Genomic DNA, 21,494 nt, shown 5'->3' with positions numbered 1-21,494 from the left:
CTCCCCACTCAGCAGGGAGCCTGCTTCTCCCTCCCCCTCTGCCCCTCCTCCCCCTGCTTATACTCCCTCTGTGTCCCTCAAATAAATAAAATCTTTAAAAAGAAATAAAAAATAAATAAAAGGAGAAAACTTGCATGCTGTTTTCTTGCCTTATTCCAGCCAAAGTGGTATCTCTCTTCTGAATTCCTATTTATTGTAGTACTTCTCATTAGAAAGCTGTCATGTTGTCCCTCTTTGGAAATTTTATTATCCTATTTCATTGTGTATCTGTTCATGTATTTGTCTGGATTCCCTGATTCACCACAATTCCCTATCAGTGCCCTGGGCTAATGTCTCTGACATGTTTTTACAGTTCCAGGATCTGCACAGCACCTGGTCACATGGAAGGGACTTAATCCAATTTTACAGGGTATCCATGCACCTTCACTCATTCCAAAATGGTTGTAATGGGTGCCCACTTCATGCATATCATTTTTCCAATGCTGCTGAGATGAAGCACAAGAAGATCCAGCCCTGGCTTTAGTCTTGGCTCTCCATCTTCCCTTCGGAGTCCTGCCACATCCTAGTGAGGTGAAATACACATTTACTTGAAGCTTTTAAAAATCGAATTCTGCAGAACCTGATCTGTAAGACGATATCAGATGTGTGTCAGCATATCTGCAATTGAGAAGTTTGTTATTCAAGAATCCCTTTACAGCCACAAGCTCAGACTCAGGATGTGTTAAAGAGTCATAACCACAGTGAGATACCACTCACACCCACTAGGATGGCTATAATCAAGAAGTCAGATAATAACAAGTGTTGGCAACGATGTGAAGAAATTGGAACCCTTAGACAGTGCTGGTGGAAATGTAAAATGGGGCAGCCACTTTGGGAAACATTTTGGCAGTTACCACATGACCCAGCAATTCCACTCCTAAGTATGTGGTCAGTAGACATGAAAACATCTGTCCATGCAAAAATATGTACAACAATGTTCTTTGCAACATCATTCATAATAGCCAAATGATGAATGGATTAACATAATATGGTATATCCATACACTAGAATACTCTCCAGCAATAAAAAAGAATGAAGTACAGATATGTGAATTAACCTGAAAAACATTTATGCTAAATGAAAGAAGCCAGACATAAAAGGCTACATAATGTATGATTGCTTTTGCATGAGATGTCAGGACTAGGCAAATTCATAGACACAGAAAAGTTGATCGGTGCTTACTAGGGTTGGGCTTAGGGAGTGTGGGGGTGATAACTGAAGGGTACTGCGGGGGGTCTAATAATTAAAGGGTACAGTGGTGTGTATTTGTGACTATACTAAAAACCACTGAATGGTACAGTCTAATGGGTGAATTGCTTGGCACGTGAGTTCTATCTCAATAAAGCTGTTAGAAAAAGAGAAAAAAATCATGCGACCCAGTCTTTCAGCTACCAAGAGATCGAGAGCCCCAAACGTTATTTCGAGTCCCCGCGGCCAGCAGAGCGGGGTAGTTCGCCGGCTAGCATCCGTCTTCGTCTGTGCAACATTGAAAACGCCGCGGTGCAGCGGGTGGTGAAGCGGAGAACGTTGGCGTGTAAGGACAGACCGCAGGCTGGCCCGGGTCCCTCGCGGGCCCCCGGGGGCCTGAGTGTCGGGCGCCTCGGGTCAGCGCGCGCCCCTCCTCCGGCCTGAGTCACGGCGCCGCCGGAGTCCCCACGCGAACATGCTCCGCTGAGCGCGGCCCGGACGCCGCGGGCCCTGGGGCGCAGCGTCGGGCGGTCGGGCTGCGGGGCGCCCAGCGCCGCCACTGCACGCGAAGCCAGGCCCCAGCCGCCCTCCCCGCCCGGCCGGGACCTCGCAGGCCGGCTCGCCGGGCCCGCCTCCCAGCCGCGTCCCTGACTCCTCGAGGACGACAGCGGCGCCCGAGCCGTGCGTCCCCGCGCGCCCGCGCCCTGCCCTCCCTCCATGGCGTTTATCCGGAAGAAGCGGCGGGAGCAGCAGCTGCAGCTCTACTCCAAAGAGCGGTGAGCGCCTGCCCGGGGCCCGCGGGCGGCGGCGGGGAAGGCGGGAGCGGGGGTCGGAGGCCGGGGACCAGTTCGGGGGCGAGAGCGGGGTTGCGGGCGGGGGTCCCAGAGCCAGGTCCCGGTGTGGGAGTCCCGGCACAAAGGCCGAGGCCCGGGGCGAGCTGGGCGCTGGGCGGGGGTCGCGGCCGGAGCCCGGGAACCCGGCCGGGGTCTGGGCCCCGTCCGGGCCCCGGTCTCCCGGCGAGCGGAGCGCAGGCGGGGCTACGCCGGTCCCGGCGGCCGCGGCTCGGCTCACCCGGAAGAGGCCGCGCGGGTCCTGGCGTGGACTCCCTCGCGGGCGCCCGGCCCCGAACGCGAGCCCGGCGTTCTCTGGAGGGGTGCGGCTGGGGGTGCGCGGGCCGGCGGCCTCCCCTGGCCCCCCGGTCACGGTGGCTGGGTCCCGGCACTGCGTGGGAGCCGCAGGGTTGTTCGGCCCAGGCGGCACCGTGCGGGCAGCGACCACCCCGCCTGCACCGGGGCAGACGCGGACGCTCCGCTTCACTGCTCCTTTTTCTGCCAACTTCTTCGGACGGAAGGCTAAGGCCTGCCCAGCCCCCTATCCGGCTGGACCGCGAGATGGGCCTCAAGAAAGGCCTTACTCTGAGAAAACCAAGCGCCAACCCCACAAACGTGTTCTGCCGAGCAATGGGCCTCATTATATATGTGTCTTTGAAGGCTTTGGATTCGAACGCGCGGTGAGGCACAGCAGTCATTATTCCCAGATCCTAGTAAGGATTTGGGGTCCCACGAGGAGTAGAAGCTCAAATGATCTCAAAGCAGCACCGATTTAGTTTCTGATGCTCAGCCTCCAAAGGAAGTTGTTTGTAAAAACAAAACAAAAAAAAGCTCACTTCTGCCCTAAGTATATTTCTGGTGACAGACATAACTTGCAGATTTTCGGGTCTGTGGTCCCAGGTGCCAGAAAGAACTGGGAATGAATCGTTTTACAGTTATTTTGATTGTGAGAACAAGTTAACCAGGAGTGCTGCTAGCCTGTCACTTTGTTGTGTGATCAATGGTGTAGGGAAGGAAAAAAATCTTCTCTACCCTTGAAGGGCTTCCAGCTGGACTCAACGAAATTTATGTAAAATAGATTAACAGAAGGAGAAAGCCAAAGTTTTCCTACCTGTAGTTAGAGGTTCACTATTAAAATATAGAGACCTAAAGAAATGATGAAGGAAGGTAGTTTTTATTCATTTTAGACAAAGAGACAATACACTTGTGAGGCATTGACAGGAAAGGAAAACAGGTGTTTGGGAGCTTTAATTAGTAGGGAATTCTAAGCAGAATTTAGGCTGAGGTAGTAGATTAGAAAAAAAAAACAAGGCTTGTTTCTACAGCTTTCTTGGCTTCTAAGTCCGTATCTCTGGTGATAAAGATGTCTTTTTTACTTCATGGTACAGGGAGGGTATTTCTCATATGGGAGATTTGTTTCCTGCTTTCAAGGGGACAGAGGAGGGTCTGAGTGACCTTGCACTGGCTGTTTCTTAAGTAACTTTTATTTCAAATAAGATGCCAAAGGGGCACATTTTGGGGCAGCCTGCCCTTGGCCCCTACAGTGAACACCAACAAAGCAGATTATGTAAAATACATGTGTAGGCTTTAAGGTTTGTGTGATCTTGCAGCATCCACACTTATTTTATAGGTATTGATTTGACCCATTTTGTCCAAACATTCATGTCCTTTTCTAATCTCTAATGTTGGGCTGGCCAGGATATCCATGGTTTAAAATTTCATTCTGTGCTGTAGAGAAGATGTATTTTAAAAAAGTATATCTTGGATATGGCTTCTGAGAACGTTTTGGTTTTGTGATTAGGTTTTATCCACAGAAAGACTTATCTTTTAATAATAAATAATAACTGGACCGTAAATAAAGTAACTCACACTTGTAGAGGCTCTTCTGACTTCATTTATAATGCTTGTTTCATGTGGAAGGAACTTGAGTAGAGCTTCTTTGTTCTGTACCAACAACATTAAGAATTGGGGGTATTCTGTATTAAGTAGATGGATGTGCAAATTCGCATTGTAAGAACTTACAAGCACTTGAATTGCCATCATGTTCTGTGATCAAAGAATCATTTGTAACAATTCTGTGGCCTCTTTGATAAAGAGGAAAACCTGTTTTCTTTAGATGTGCCAGTTAATTCCATAGCTGTAATTTTTGTTTAATTTGGTTGGTTTATACCGCTCTGCAATGTCACACAAATCTTCAAGTCTGCACTTGGGTTTCGGTGTATAATCTGCTTTGTTGGTATCTATTGATCAGACAATGTGACAGGCTAGCAGCGCACTGAGATAACTGTAGCTCTCACAACCAAAACATGTATTCATCTGTCAGGAGGCAGCAGCCATTTCTGAACATCAGTAATCTGAAGAAGTTGGTGCTGCTTATCTTCGATATATTTGAATCCTACTTGCTGACTGCTCCAGTTTTTTAATGCTCTGCTCCCTGGCTTTGCAACCTTGGGCTGATAAGTGGACTTTGACCCAGAAGGTGTCGATAGAGTACTAGTTGGATGAAAGGCATCTGTCTCACAATGAGGTGTGGGCTAGAACCAAGCAGTCCCTATAAATCTTAGAATGAGCTCTGAAAGACAAGAATATTTTAAACCAACTTTATTTCTGCACAGATTTTTCCTGGCTCATCCCTTTGTGGCAATAAACACCAATTAGCACAAAGATTGAGCTATGTCATTGGCTCAGGTGTACCCAAGAGAACTGTTACTTTCCTTGGGACTGCTTCAGAGCTGACCCAGCGAAAGGCCTCACTTCTTCAGAGTTGTGAGATCACTGACCCCCTCTCATGCTGCTTTTGAGAGTTTAGATTTCTACCACTACCAAATAATGACCCCAGGAAAGGAGACAACTGAAGTTAGCTTTTATTTCCTTTAGTATTAAACTCATGCTACTGCATTTAGAGTAAGTGATATTTCTACAAAGGTAGAACAGAGAGACGGGTTGGCAGTTTCTTGGTTTGGTGGCTTAGACCAAGATGGGGGCAGAAGAAATGAAGACAGGTGGATGGGTTTTAGATGTTTTTAAGAGGTAGAATGGACAGGTCTTGGAGTGGTGGATTTCATATAGAAGGTAACAGAGAAAGAATCCCAGCTAGAGTTGTCAGATACAATACCGAATGCCCAGTTAAATTTGAATTTCAGATGAATACTGAAAAATCTTTTAGTGTAAGTATGTCCCATGCAATATTTGGTGCATATTTATACTAAAATTTTTGGTAACTTTTCTGAAATTCAGATTGAACTAGGTGTCCTGTATTTTTATTTGCTCAACATGGCAGTCCTCTCAGATTTCTGGCTTGATCAACTGTGCCACCTATTAGTAATGTTTATAAAGAAATGCTTTGGTAATTGTCAGTATTAGAAAACAAAGAGATACTTGGTCATTAAAGTTAAGTACACTAGTATCCTGGTTAAGATTTAGATGTCAGAAACTATATTGATTTTGCTGGTTTTAAAAAATGCACTGTGTAGGTGTTAAGATAAATGGAAAAATTTTTTAAAGACAATTCACATATCTTTCTTTGGAGCTGTTGGAAATAACAAATGTGTACAGTGGGTTAGCAGATAGGGATATTTTACAACTGCTGCTATTTAAGATATTTCTATTTTAAGATTTAAGAGTAGGCTAATTGTTAAATATTTTTTATCTTCACATCTGGGAGTGGTGTGATGGAAGAATAGCTATTTTTTCCTTGGGCGATTAGAAATTTAGATAGTTGAGGCGTGCTCTTACTAGGGGAGAGTCAAATTTTTCTCTCTATAATGTTGTACAACAAATTACTTAGGTGTAGCTTGTAAGCTGTCATCCCAGGATAAAACATTGTCATGAATCATGAATTCTATATTGAGCACACATATTTCCTTAATAGTTTTATGGGCACTTCTTAGAATTCAACTTTGCTTTCAAACATTCCATGTGTATGTGATTCTCTTGGTTATGCTGATATTAAATTTCTCACTGACACTAAGTATCTTTTACTTAATAAGTTATTTTATCAATTGATTCTGTATTTATTATACTAAAAGTACTGGTTGAGAGGGCAAAGTGCTTTACTATACTCCTGTTTATTCTTTTATTTCTAAGACTTACCATCCTATTCTTATAATATCTCATTGGGATATGCCAGGTGTTGAAAATGGAAATAAACTGCAGAACCACAGTTAGTCAGGAATGCTGAAGGGTTGAAGGAAATCTACCTAACTGTGACTCAGAAACAGGGTTTATTTTTCTCACATAAAAACAAAAAAACAAAACAAAACAAAAAATAGTGGGAGGAGAAATAAATGTTGCAAATATTTTGATCGACTCGGAATTTACATTGGCTTTACCCAAACTGCATTACTGGTCCTTTACTTTATGCCCTTATCGTTGTCTGAAATTAGCTTCTTCCAAAATGGTTACCATTTAAGAAGACACAAGAAGATAACCATAAACTTTGAGTGCGTTTGCTCTATGATTTTTATTAAAAAATTGTTTTTGATGTGATATAAAGTGGGTATGGCCATTTAATGAATTCATCGCTTGTTTTTTTTCTAAATACCATTGCAATTTCATCTTTTATCCCTCAGACACGTACACTTGTGACTTAACATTTAAAACTCTAAGATTTTGAAATTATCTCTTTGTTTTTATTTTATTAAGTAGGCTCCACATCCAGCATGGGGCTTGAACTCAGGACCCTGAGATCAAGATTGAGCTGAGATCAAGAGTAGGATGCTTAACCGACTGAGCCACCAAGGCGCCCCTGTTTTTTATTTTTTAATTTGTGTTTAGTGAATAAGTTCTGTATAATACTAATTCTTTGAAATTATTATGACTTAGATTGTAGTCATTTTTCACAAATTGATGTGAGGTTGAAAATAGATTTATATTAACATTGGCATAGTATCTATATATCTGTTACATTAAGCTTATTAGTTAGATTTAGATCCTTCATTTTTCTTAATGAATTTTTTTCTGATTGACTTATCAATTACTGGGAGATGCTTCATGATGCAAACTTTGACTTATATTTCTATCAATTTTTGCTACAATATCTTCAGGGGATGTTATTAAGTCTATGTAAGCTTAAAATTGCTATCTTCCTAGAAAATTGACTCTTTTATCAATATATAATGATCTGTACTAGTAATTATTTTTTTCTGTTTTGTCTGATATTAATATAACTGTATCCGTTTTCTTTGCATTATATGGACTTTTTCATTTTTTTACTTTTCAACTTTTCTGTGTCCTTATGTTTTAGGCATATTTCTTATTAATAGAATAGTGGTTGGATATTTTAATAATTCATTTTCCAATAATTTTTGTCTTGACAGATTTAGTACATTTACATTTATTATATTACAGAAGTATTTGAATTTATTTTTATTTTTTAATTTTTTTGGTTAATTTTGTCTTTTTTTTCCCCTTCTTTTGGATTAAGACTCCCTTGGTCTCTTTCATTTTTCCTGAAGAGTACGGTACTTATATATTCTGTTTCTGTTTTTCTAGAGCTTACCTTGAAATTTTAACATTGATATTTAGCTTAAGATCTGAAACTAATCATTCTCTTAACCCTTCTCCCTAACACTGTAAAGACCTTAGAGTACTTCTGTTGTCCCATCCTAAATTGTAGTCTCTATTGTCTAGTATTTTCAATCTAGATTTTAAACCTACAAATTAGACATTAAAATTGTCTAGTTAATGTTTATGTTTATATAGTTTTACATGCATGTTTACCATTGTCTTGGTTCAGCATTCCTTCTTGCCTATCATATCTTCTCTATTAATTATTTTCTCTTTCCTGAAGAATATCCTTTAGAAGTTCCCCCTGATGATAATAAACTGTTTTTGTCTGTCTGAACGTGTGTTTATGTTCTTGTTTTGGAGATCAGTTTTGCTAGATGCATACTTTTGGCCCTTGAACAACATGGGGGCTGGTCACCAACCCCCCTGCACAGTCAAAAATCTGTGTATAACTTTTGACTCCCCCAAAACTTAACTACTGGTAGCCTGCTGTTTACTGGAAGCCTTCCAATAACATTCGATTAACACATGTTTTGTATGCTATATGTATTATATACTGTATTTTTAAAGTAAGCTAGAGAAAAGAAAATGTTGTTAAGAAAATCCTAAGGAAGACAAAATACATTTACAGTACTGTAGTGTATTTATTGAAAAAAAAAAAAACCCACATGTAAGTGGATCAGCACAGTTCAAACCCAAGTTGTTCAAGGGTCAACTGTAATGTTCTCAGCATTTTGAAGATCGTGCAGATGAAGGCAGATAGCCAGGGAATATGCACCCAACTTGCTGGAGCAGTTGTTGGTGGGAGGAAACTCAATTCCTGAACTCAGCGAAAAGGTCAGTAACAGGTGTGCTGTGCCCGCTGTGGTGCAGCTCTTAGCTGCCTAACAGGGTCAGGCCTCAGACTCCAGGAGAAACCTGGATCCCGTGGAATGATCAGGAGCCATGATGCAGTAGAGCTGTGCTGTGATGGAACCTTGGTTCACCATGTCCAGCTCAGCATTTGTGGCTGTGCATTGGCCTTGCCCCTTCCCTGGCCTGGTTGGGGCTGTTAAGCCTTGCACTTGAGTCTGTATGATGTGGCAGGATAGGGGCAGAACTTATTTTATCTGTGTTCATGGTTAGGGAACCACCAGCACTTTCTCTGGCATAATTAAGACACTGTGGTCCAAGCCTTGCATTTGGCTGGGGCTGTTTGCCTTTGACCCAGGAGCACAGCAGGCTTCTGTGGAGCTTTGCAAGAGGCCACATTCCATTCCGGGGGAGCCCAGCCTGCAACAAACACTTGTCATTTAAGTCTAACTGTTCTTTGTAAGGACTCTATCTTTTCTCTGGCCGTTTTTAAGATCTCCACTTTGTAGTGCTCTGCTGTTTGTCTGTATAGAAATTTCTTTTTTATTTACCTGTCCTGATTGGTATTCCTAAAGCTGAAGTTTTAGAAAATTTAGAACCAAGCCTTCAGCTTTTAGAATATTGCTTTTATTTCTCATAAACACTCTTTAACATTTATCTATATTTTTCTGTGCTGCATTCTGGGTTATGTAAATCCATCTTAAAATTTACAGATTTTTTCTCTAGTTCCTAATTTGCTGTCTATATCATTCCTTTGCTTTAATTTCAATTATTTTTAAATTTCTAGTTCTATTTGGGTCATTTATAACTGCCTGATCAGTTTCGATAAAAGTCTGTTTCTTTGTTATACTTTTGATGTCCTTCTCTTTCTTTAAACTTATCTATTGGAGTGACGAGATATGGAAAATAAATTATCTGTAGCTTTTACAGGTTTGACTGAACAGTCTGTTGCTTATATTGACCCTCATCTGGTAATATTGTTTCTCATTTGTTCTAGGATTTTTGATTGTGGCTTCTTGTTGTTTGGAAGCTTATCCTTGGGAATTCTTGCAGGCCTGAGTTTCAGTGGATTTTTCCAGAAAGTGTTTGCATTCATTTCTGCCTGGGGTGCTAGGAGAGACCACCCTGGTTTGTCTTGAGTTTTATTGGGCTACATAAGTAGTGTGAGTTCTAGCCCCAAATGTGTGTCAAGGCAGGCTGGTGGTTTCATATTCTCAAGGGAGACTGACTTTGCCCCCAGTTCAGAGCCCAGGTCCTACCATCTCCAGGGGATGGGAGGTTGGGTAGGTGGTTTTATTTCTATCCTCCAACGGTGTTAACTTTAGGGATCCTAGCTTTTTCTGCGCCTGCTCACCCCCTATCCCACCCACCCTGTCCTCTCAGGGCACGTGGCCCTATGAATGTAGCTGTCTAGTACTCAGAGTTGGGCAAAGCCCCAGGGGAAAAATCTGCTCCAGTACCTGCTAACTTCTCTCTTCTGAGGCTTTCCCTCACTTTCCCATCACCTCAGCCAAGCATTTCAAAAAAATGATGGTAGTAATTTACCTAGCAATTTTAGAGGCTCTGTATCTATAGAGAGATTGTTGTTCTAGACATGTAATCTGCCAATAATGTCTGAAGTGGGATTCCTGCTGATTTGTGTAAGCCTGGGTCTATTTAGTAAATCTATAAACCCACTGGTTAAGAAGAGACTTTTGAGGTAATCTAATTTGTCTCCCTTCCCTCAATTTTATAGTTGAGGCCTAAATGGATAAAGTGATTGGACTAAAAGTCTAACAGCCAAGTCGTGGCTGAGCTAAGGCTAAAACAGCTGTTATGTGATCCAACGCCACCCCCTGTGCCACCATAACGTGCTGCTTCTGTTTTAAATATGAGGCTAATGCTTATTTTTATGGTATCTCAGAAATTTAGAATGATTGAGGAATGATAGAAGCCCGGTTTACATGGGTATGAGTTAGCACCTTGTTATTCTCAGTGTAATCCATGGGCCAGCAGCCTCTGCGTTGCCTTGGAGCTTGTTACGAAATGCACAGTCTAAGCACGCTTGGGTGGCCCAGTGGGTTAAGCGTCTGCCTTCGGCTCAGGTCATGATCCTGGGGTCTTGGGATCGAGTCCCACATCGGGCTCCCTGCTCAGTGTGGAGCCTGCTTCTCCCCCTGCCTGCTGCTTCCCCTGCTTGTGCTCTCTCTCTGACAAATAAATAAAATCTTAAGAAAGAAAGAAAGAAAGAGAGAGAGAGAGAGAGAAAGAGAGAAAGAAAAGAAAAAGAAGGAAAGAAAGAAAATGGCCAGTCTCAGGCTGCGCCCCAGATGTGCTGCATTAGAATCTGTATTTTAATGTGATCCCCACATGATCGTACACACATTCCGGTTTGAGAAGCACTTTCTAGATAACAATAATTAAGCATCCCCCCCCTTTTTTTTGGTTCCTTTGAACTATGCTTCCGTGTTTATCTTCTTCATAGTTTAGAGAAGGCTCATGGAGCATCCTCCCTCAGGCTATGACCCTTGATGAGGAAATTGAAAGATTTTGAAAGCATAGATGATATTTTTGCCATTTGTTCTCATAGATAGTTGAGACTTGAAAGTGGAAATGACTGGCCTATGGATGGTGACAATGAAAGGGATTTCAGTATCTGAACCATCTTGTCCAGGAAGTAACTGCGTCTCACATAGGCAGAGGGGGATGTAATTTCCGAGTCTGGCCAAGTGGTAGAGTTTTAAACGTACCCCCAAAGGAAAGGATCACAGGGCCAGATGAAATGGTGACACTGGTTACACTGGAGGACAGCTGGTAGGAAATGAAATGCTACTCCAGGGGAAGAGGGGGACGGTAATTTACGTGAGAAAGCTATCAGTTCCAGACCTAGAAATAACATTTAGTCACTCAGATGTCTCTATGCAAATACGTAGAACACGGATAATAAAATGTGTTAAATTTTATTACAGAAAAGGATTAATGTGTGTCTTAGGTGTTACTGGAGCTTCTAAGGATGGGAACTCAAGATTGGAATCTAGGGGCGCCTGGGTGGCTCAGTCGGTTAAGCGTCTGCCTTCAGCTCAGGTCATGATCCTGGGCTGCTGGGATCGAGCCCCACATCTGGCACCCTGCTCAGTGGGGAGTCTGCTTCTCCCTCTGCCCCTCCCCCGTGCTCATGCACGCACTCTCTCTCTTCCTCTCTCAATCAAAACTAAATAAATGAAATTAAAAAAAAAAGATTGGAATCTAGTGCTGAAAAGCTACAGAGATGTTCAAAAGGAATGACTTGTTGGTAGGTGCGACAGTGGGTCCTGAATGTCAAGGAGTACAACTGCAGGGGAATCCGTGAATACAGGGGAAAAACCCACAGAACTTATTAGGAAGAGGAACGGAGGATAATTGCATTCCTTTGTGACACGCCACCTAAGTGAGTAGAAAAAATGGCAGACATGTACCTGATGTAGATTGAAACAGGAAATAGCAACACAGACAATGACAGGAGAGCTTACTTAGTCAATGCTTAGTGAGATATAATTACAGTTTCTTGAGTTTCCTTGTTGAAATTTTAATCTCTTTTAAGGCAGAGAACTTGAGACCTTTGCAAAATTCTGAATATTAAAGAGAAACTAATTAAGTAGCAGTCCTGGAAACCTTCGGAAAAGGCAGTCCGTTGTTTATCATTGAAGCCCAGGGTGGGGGGGAGTCAAGAAGGATTCTGTCATAACACAGAAGTAGATTTTTTAGAAGGCAGAGATTGAAAATTTCAAGGAAAAAACAAAAAGATAGCTATTATTACTGGACGGTTCTGGAATGGATATTGATCCAGAAAGTTTTGAAACTTTCAAATAAAATTCAGAACATCCAAGCCCAGTGGTCTTCAGTGAAGAGTTATAGAAAATCAGACAAGCAATTAAACATAGGATGGTTGTATAGGTAATGTTCCTCTGAGCTTATAATTTTTTAAAAGTATAAGATAGGAAGGACAACAACCAGGGACAGATTAAGAGAATGTCACAGGCCTGCACAATTAGCATCAAGAAAGTTAAAGCCCCAACTGAGTGGTGGATTTAAAAAATGCTACAGATTTAAAAAAAAATTTTTTTTAATATCATAAAGTTGAATTTAAAAGCAGGCTGCTGCCTAGGGCCCGGGCCGGTAGTGGAAAACTGATGTATAACCGAGGACGTGGCTCTTATTTTGTACTGTGTTAGTGATACTGACCTTCAGCCTGGAAATGACAGAATCAATGTTCCTGAGATGGGCGAAGATGCGTGCTACCTCTCCTGCTGCAAGCTGCCAGGACAATTTGAGTTTGGGACCACAGACTCATTCCGCGATCTAGGAACTTGAAAAGGTGCAGAAAGAACATATGTGCGTAAGTCAGTTGAGTGCTAATTCTAGATCAGACAGATCATTTATAAACCACTAGAAGAGGAAGCTGTTGCCACCGGGCTCCAGCATGAATCCACTATAAAGTTACATCGTGCTAATCTCTTTGTCAGAGTTCTGGCTGGTAGGTCAGGAAAATGCAGCAGCTTAGTTTATCGGAAATTTGTTAGAGCATAAGGTGGGTTTTTGTTTTTTGGGGTGTTTTTTTTTTTTTTTTGATGTCTTAATAGCAGAATCAAGAAAGGAGAAATTAATGTTAATATAGATATGTGGGACAATATGTGACTGTATTCAGAGGTCACTGTCAAATATATTACAGGGTGCACATTTTCATGGTGAGTCACAAGACTGTGTTCTCTCCCTTGTCCATTCAACATTTTTCTTATTGTCCTCATTTCAGAGCCATTTTAGGAAGCTCACAAAAAATGCCCAATATAGTTGCACCAACTCTCTGAGTAGTAGGGGCCGTAGAGTCTAGTTTGACCCAGAGTAGAGACGGCAAGTGCAGGGCTCGTGCCTTTTCCTGTGTCTGTCCATGTACACACGTCACCACGGCATCGGGCACTTTCTCTCACTGAGCACATAACAGTTCTCCTCAACACAGTGAAACCTCTCCAATCCAGAGAAATGATGGACTAGCCGAATCTTCTGGATCCATTATAAATACTGTTGATCAGTAGAGCATGGAGTGGTGGGTGAGTGGGCACAGACGCAAGGTTACTCTGAGGGCCGCCTTGAGTGAACTTACTTTATGCTTTGGTGGAGTGCTGAATAGTATGCTTTACAAATTAGGTGACCTGAGGATGGGGCAGCATCTTTTTAGGAAAGTTAAGTTGCGGAATGAGTAAATTTATCAAAGAGAATCCAAAGAGCCCTCCACACTTCTGTAAAGACGGATTAAGCTAAGGAATCTCCAGGGGCAGCGCCGAGAGTCTCCTCAAGAAAACATTTAAAAAGTGATTTCACAGAACCTTTTCCTCCTGAGGATATGGTTTGAAAATCATCATTCAAAATACCATGAGGGGCACCTGGGTGGCACAGCGGCTAAGCGTCTGCCTTCGGCTCAGGGCGTGATCCCGGCGTTGTGGGATCGAGCCCCACATCAGGCTCCTCCGCTATGAGCCTGCTTCTTCCTCTCCCACTCCCCCTGCTTGTGTTCCCTCTCTCGCTGGCTGTCACTATCTCTGTCAAATAAATAAATAAAATCTTTAAAAAAAAAAAACAAAAACAAAACAAAACAAAACAAAATACCATGAAACTTTATTGTAATAATTTGTACCTACAAACATTTTTAAAGCAGGTGTCACTGAACACTTCAGTAGAAAGAAAATGCAAACTCAGAAAAATTCCTTAATCCTTTAACTTTAAATAATATGATTTGGTTCTATCTGTGTACCGTGTGTTTTACATTTCTTACAAAATGCGCGTCTTGGTAAATTAAGGAGAATGTAAGTTACTTGCCAAGATAGTGACTCCAATTCTACGTAGTTGATATTAATTTTTTTTAATTGTGGTAAAAAACACATCATGTAGGCTTACTGTCTTAGCCACTTTTACGTGTATAGTACAGTAGTGTCCAGTGGGCTCACGTTGTGCAGCGGGTCGCTAGAGCTTTTCCATTGTGCAGAACTGGAGCTCTCAACCCACTGAAGAGCAGCCCCCTGAGAAGCAGCTCTGCTTTTCCCCTACTACCAGCTCCTAGCCACCACCATTCTGTTTTTTCTGGGTAAGAGTTCGACGACTTTAGATACTTTATATGAGTGGAATTATGTAATGCTTGTTTCTGTGTGACTAGCTTATTTCACTAGCATAATGGTTCCTCCACCTAGACAGGACTACCTTCTTTTTTAAAGCTGAATAATACTCCATTGTATGTATAAACCACATTTTCTTTATCAGCTCATCGTTGATGAACATTTAGGTGGCTTCCCCCTCCTGGCTATTGTAAATAATGCTGCCGTGAGCATGGTGATGCAAATATCTCTTTGAGATCCTGTTTCCAGTTCTTTGGGATACATACCCAGAAGTGGGACTGTGGATTGTGTGGTAGTTATATTTTTAATTTTTGAAAGAACCTCTATACTGTTTTCCATAGCAGTTGCAACGTTTTACAGTCCTATCAACAGTGGGCAAGGGTCCCAGTTTCTCCACATCCTCACCAACATTTGTTATTTTTGGGGTTCTGGTTTGTTTTAATAGTGTATGAGGTGATGGCTCATTTGTAGTTTTGGTTTGTGTTTTCCTGATGATTAGTGATATTGAGTATCTTTTCATATACTTTTTGGCCATTCGTATATCTTCTTTGGAGAAGTATCAATTCAAGTCTTTTGTCCATTTTTTAATTGGGTTACATTTTGTTTTTGTTGAGCTGTAGGAGTTCTTTGTATATTCTGGGTAGTAACTCCTTCTCAGATATGTGGTTTGCAAATATTTTTTTTAATTGTTTAAGTTGCCTTCTCATTCTGTTGATTGTTTTCTTTGCCACCCAGAGGTTTTTAAGTTTGATTTAGTCACATTTGTTTATTTTTGCTTTTGTTGCCTATGCTTTTGGTGTCCTATCCAAGAAATTACTGCCAGATACAATGTTGTGAAGCTTTCCACCAAGTCTTCTTCTAGGAGTTTCATACTTTCAAGTCTTGCATTTAAGTCTTTAATCCATCTTGAGTTAATTTTTGTATGTGATGTTAAAGTAAGGGCCCAGGGGCACCTGGGTGGCACAGCGGTTAAGTGTCTGCCTTCGGCTCAGGGCGTGATCCCGGCGTTATGGGATCGAGCCCCAAATCAGGCTCCTCCGCTATGAGCCTGCTTCTTCCTCTCCCACTCCCCCTGCTTGTGTTCCCTCTCTCGCTGGCTGTCTCTATCTCTGTCAAATAGATAAATAAAATCTTTAAAAGAAAGAAAGAAAGAAAGAAAGAAAGAAAGAAAGAAAGAAAGAAAGGGCCCAACTTCATTCTTTTGCATGTGGAAATCCAGTTTTCCCAGCATCATTTGTTGAAGAGATTGTCCTTTTCTTATTTGTGGCCTTGGAACTCATATTTGACCATATATGTGAGGGTTTATTTCTGAACTCTATTCTGTTCCGTGGGTGTATGTATCTTTTTGCTGATTTTGATTTTGTTTCAATTACTGTAGCTTCGTAATATGTTTTGAAATCAGGAACTGTGAGGCTGCTAGCTTTGTTTTTCTTTCTTGATTGTTTTGGCTATTCAATTCCATATGCATTTTAGGATTTTTTTTCTATTTCTCTAATAAATGCCATTGAGATTTTGATAAGGATTCCATTGAATTTGCAAATCACTTTGGGTAGTATGGACATTTAATAATAATGTACTGTAATATATAGTACATAATATATAATAATAGGAATATATTTTATTTTTCTTCTAAAAACATATAATTAACATATATAAATAAAATTATTAATATAATTCTATTAGATATAATAGGATTATACATTTTTTTAAAAAACCTACTTATTTTTAATTTAAGTATCATTAACATACAGCATTATATTGGTTTCAGTGTATAATATAATTATTCAACAATCCTGTACATTACTTAGTGCTCATCACAAATGTACTCTTAAACCCTTTCACCTATTTCAGCCATCCCCCATCCACCTGCCCTCTGGCAACCACCAGTTTTCTATATGTGAATCTGGTTTTGTGGGTTTTTGTGTATTCTTTTTTTCTTTATTCATTTGTTTCTTAAATTCCACATATGAGTGAAATCATATGGTATTTGTCTTTCTCTGATTTATTTCACTTAGTTTAATATCCTTTAGATCCATTCATGCTATTGCAAGGAATAGGACTATATTTTAATAATTATACGGAAGAGCTGGTTGTCTATGATGGCTACTTGTGCTTCATAGCAATAAAATTACACCATTGTCTTATTAAAGATACTTATTTTATTTTACCTTCTGTCTAAGAGGAAGAGTGGGGAGATGAAGAGTGGGAAGACAGGGTTAAATCTCCAGCCCAAGCAAAGAGTTTCAGGTCATTAAGGCACAAACTGAAAATAAGGGGCAAGTTAACTAATAAATATCTCTCTGATTTAAGCCTTCATGGAAATTATCTGATGCATCAAAGGACTGTTCTAGCAATCCTAACTCTTGTGATTGTATTGAAATGCAGAGTGAGTATTAATAGTGAGCGTTTTACTTTGAGCTCTGGCATTTTAGCATATGATTAATTCTTGTTCATGGATTTAAAGTCATAAATAGGCTAATAAAAAGTTACCCTATTAGATGGTAAAGCTGGTTCCTGCTGTCATTATTCTTTATGAGTTATTTTTCTTTTGGTTCAATTTTCTTTGTAATGAGCAATGTCTTGTTCCATGAATATAATTTCTTCTTTGTAAGTATATTTATTATAGGATTTTGACCTCCTGTTCTCTGTATTGTGTCTAGAACTTCAAGTTGTGTTCTTCTGCTTGTTTTGGTCTAGTTCTTTCATATTAGAGGCTGGTGATTTTGGGTTATCCGTTCCTGTTTAAGTGTGAAGCATGTAATTCTGTGTCACTGTGGGCAGGCCTTCTCTGTTGGGCTTCAGTATGGGATGATATTGTAAAGACCTGGCTCTTGCAGATTAGATACCCCTATCCATGGGTCTTTTCTCTACAGCTATTTCATTTTTTTCTAAAAGTTATCTACCAACTGTTACTTGGAATGGTTATGTCTTCCTACTTTTTACACCATAGCCCTGCTCTCCACTGTGCTTGATGTCTAGTTTGGAGACTCTTCCTCTGGTTTTTCTCTAGAAAAACCAGAGGAAGGTAGGATAAGCATCAGGGGAGGAATCTGGGTACTGACTCATTCAGACTTCCCACTACCCCCCATGCTTCCTCCCTCTCTTCTTTGTACCTGATACCTGCAATTTCGGGACTTTTTGGAAGTCCTATGACTTGAGTTGGTTTTCTTCTGATTGGTACCTTCTACTGGAGGTGTGTGCCGTTCTGGTTCTGATCACTGCTGATTCCTCCCATCTGCTTTCCATTTCTCTCAGATTTGTTGCTCTCATCTTTGTTTGTGACTCTTCAATTTTCTTTGGTCTGTGGTTTTACCATTTAAAAAATATTTTCATTCACTCAAGTTTTAGTGGTGCTTCTGGAGGGAGCAGAAATAGACATACATGCCCAATCTGCTATGTTTATTGGAGATACACACACCAACACATACACTCCAACACACCAGAACTCCTGTCCTACACTCCCCCCTGAGAGCTTTTCCTGTAACTCTAGATGCCACTGATGTTTCCGGAACGAATAACACTTGTTTCCAGTTATTTGCCATGTATTTGTTTCTGTGGCCATACAACTGAATTAATACATTTTCTTATTACCTTATTGTGTTTTTAAAAGTTTAAAACACTTGGGCACCTGGGTATTTCAGTCAGTTAAGCGTCTGCCTTCAGCTCAGGTCATGATCCCAGGGTGCTGTAATCGAGCCCCGCACTGGGCTCCCAGCTCAGTGGGGAGCCTGCTTCTCCCTCTCCTGCTCCCCCTGCTTGTGCTTTCTCTGTCTCTGTCAAATAAATAAATAAAACCTTTTTTAAAAAAAGTTTAAAACACTTAAAACTTTTAAAAGAACTATATTTTAATCCTGTTCTGTTCAATTTACTTATTTATTCAACACCAAAGTGTTAGACTGGTTATTACAGGGAGATATTTAGATATCTGCCTCTCAGAGGCATGTGATCTTGTGGAAGTGGTAGGATAAGTGCAACTAACCAGGAGGCAGAACACTAAAGCGGGAGGGGCGTGTGGTCTGGAAGGGGAGGTAGGGAAGCTTGGTGGTCAGCCAGCAGAAACAAAGGATGAAAACTCCATAGGTGGGAAAGCCCTAGGTTTGGTTCAGGCAAAAATAAGTTTTATTTCATGAAATTTGGGGTTTCTCCTAAAGGAATTTTAAAAATCCACCTCTGAGTAATTTTATTTATTTTATATTTGGCTCGGCTGGGCAAGTGTGTCTGTTGCTTTCTCCCACTGAATAGAGAAGAGCATCTGGTGTATAATACACACCGAACAGGTATTTGTTGATTTAATGAGTGGACAATCATTTTGGGAACAGATGCTTTAAAAAACAAAAATGAGGTTTTGTTTTGTTCTGGTTTTTCCAAATTTAGATTTTCCTTGCTCCTACTTAACTTGGAGGAATACTACTTTGAACAACACACAGCTAATCATATTCAGAACAAGGGCGGTCAGAATGAAAGGTAAGGGAGATTTTTGGATCTCTACGGACCAGCAGACCTTTCCCTCGTCTGATATCTTTAAAATTAAATGTATGGTCATATAGATTTGCCCCCCTTTCGTACTGGGAAAGTAACGGGAAATGGGGACTTAGAAGTTGCTGTCGTAACTTCAGATAGTTTCTAAAGCTGAGAAACAGTGTATATGAATTCCTCTCATGTGGGTGTCTTAACTGAGCTGGACAGGACTGATCCATTCCAGCTCTTTTTTCCTGTATCACTTTTATACTTACACTCTCAATTATTTGGGTTATGGTGTTGTAAAGTAATAATCATAAAACACCAGAGCGGCATAAAAATCAGTACTTTCAAAATGAATAATTTGATTTGAACTGGAAGCAAAATCAGTTTTCTCTATATTGTAATCATTAGTGCTTATTGCTATAAAAACAGATTCGGTTTCTCTGGCCATAGCTTTTGAAAGCTGTGTACAAAAATGTGTAATGAAGTATTTTGTTTAAAATGCCAACTTGGAATTAACTAAGATCAGAATTGTTCCCGCAAAATTGTATCTGCTAATGATTTCCTTTGGAGATGTCCCTTAACTATAGGCCACAACTTGAAATGCTTTGATATTAGATAAACTCTTTAATTTTTAGTGTTCTTCAGGTTTTTATCTTGAAAAGACCATCAAGGCCATGTGGCATTTGTTTAAATACAACCTAAAGTGAAAATTATTTAAGCTTTTTGTTTGGGAGCTTATGACATGTCTGTTTCCTGAGCATTCAAATTAGACAATTATGGTTCCTTGAAAGCAGCACCTTGCTTTCTTACTTCTGGAATTTTGCTCACATTCTTCTCCCGAATTCCGTACTGTTGTTTTTCCTCTCAATATTTCTCTGCCTCATACCATAAAATGTCTTGCTTAAAATTAAGTGCATTTGTTTATTATTAAACATAGATATAAGCTAGCAAATTGAAACCTGTTTTTGTAATTTTTAAGGTATTATTAGAGTTCAGTGGTACGACCCATGGAGGTAAATTCAGTGATATCTGGCAACATTGCATGTGCATTAACCCATCGATCTAGCAAGGCTGCTTCTAGGGAACTGTCTCAGAGGTGCCCTGGGAAATATAGAAACGGACGTCTGTACAAGGTTATTTATCATAACACTACTTGTAATTGCAATACTGGAAACGATCCACTAGGGGACTGAGTGAATAAACAGTGGCATGTCCTCATAATGGAGTACTATGCAGAGGTAACAAAGGAATGGAGGTCTGTATAGTGCTGTGGACTGATCGCCAGCATGCACTCGGTGCAAAAAGTAAAGAGCAGAATATTGTGTATTGTATGCTCTCTTTCACATAATTATGAAAGGAGAGGGATAATTTTTTGGTTCTATTTTTAAAAACAAAACATTTTAAATTATGTACTTAAAAAAGCATAAACTAAAAGCTAATGAAAGCAATTATCTACACAGAAGAAGGAACAATGGGGAAATAATATAAAATGACAACTGGACTTCTCCAAATGCCCCTTATTTTATAACTCTGCTTTTGGAAATGTAGAAATATTTTACATAGATTTTAATACAGAATTAAATTTTAGAAGAAACAGTAAATCTTAAAAATTGAAAAGAAAATGAAACAAGTAAACTAAAGTATATATAAGTTGGAAGGTTAACCACAGAGAAGAATTATTTTAATCACCTTCACAACATAGTAATTTGTGTGTCTGGTGAGATATATATAGCCCGAGTAGAAAAAGAATTTCAAGAAAGGTTGTACGTGTTTTAGTAGTAATATCATTGCTGGTAATTATGGTATTATTATTTTGAAACTGGTTTTTTTCACACATGCACATTGATTTATATAGTTAAATGAAGCAAATGAGTAATATGTTGATGCCAAGACAAGACTTTCAGGATGAAATAGACACAAATCTAATAGTAAAGGAGTTAAGTTAAAAGCCTAATCTTACGTTTGAATTGGAAATGTTTATATCAATTCATATACTTTTCTTTTAAAAGAAAGTATTTTCTAGCTCTCCCCTCCGGAAAGTCCTAGAAAAAACCCCATAGCAATGAGATTGTGCTCTCTGAATACCGCTTCCCAAGAAAAGGAATGAGGGCTCTTTGAGAAGTGGCTGAGTCTGAGTCTGGGGCAGGAAGGGTGCGGGATGAGCATGGCACATCTTGTCCTACTGGCAAGTAAGAGAGGTGTCCGAAACCTACCGTACATCGAATTAAAAGGACACAAGGGCCAACTTGAAGAGTTGGGCAACAAATGGGACAAACTGACATTGAAAAAGAACAATGCCTGCAGTGGTAGAGATGCATCAGAATCGTTAAAATCCACCAGTTCATGAGATATTTATATTACCTGGCAGGGATCCTAGGACACCAACTCTTTATTCTAAAACTTGGTAAATAGAGATAAAGAATCAAGCATTTTTTTTCTGCTTTCTTTGTACAAATTGTACTTCAAATCATAGATAAATACTGTACTCCAA

General features: G+C 40.3%; 1 protein-coding gene across 8 annotated transcripts in view; it reads left to right on the top strand.

Moving 5' to 3' along the window:
* The first annotated feature begins 1,468 nt into the window (after positions 1 to 1,468).
* The window catches only part of NSMAF (neutral sphingomyelinase activation associated factor), a 57,945-nt gene continuing 37,919 nt past the window's right edge, over positions 1,469 to 21,494 (top strand). For 2 of the 8 annotated variants that reach the window (XM_048212390.2, XM_044390354.3), the window contains exons 1-2: positions 1,471 to 2,003; positions 18,914 to 19,003. In XM_048212390.2, coding sequence (XP_048068347.1) covers positions 1,945 to 2,003; positions 18,914 to 19,003 — 149 coding nt within the window. In that variant the 5' untranslated portion in view covers positions 1,471 to 1,944. Of the gene's footprint in view, positions 2,004 to 2,480; positions 8,403 to 18,913; positions 19,004 to 21,494 lie in introns of those variants that run through there. The other 6 variants (XM_044390357.3, XM_044390352.3, XM_048212388.2 and 3 more) reach the window with 5 other exon arrangements.

The sequence above is a fragment of the Ursus arctos genome, unplaced genomic scaffold (genome assembly GCF_023065955.2).
Source record: "Ursus arctos isolate Adak ecotype North America unplaced genomic scaffold, UrsArc2.0 scaffold_6, whole genome shotgun sequence".
Lineage (NCBI taxonomy): Eukaryota > Metazoa > Chordata > Mammalia > Carnivora > Ursidae > Ursus > Ursus arctos.
This window is presented reverse-complemented; position numbering and strand designations above follow the sequence as displayed.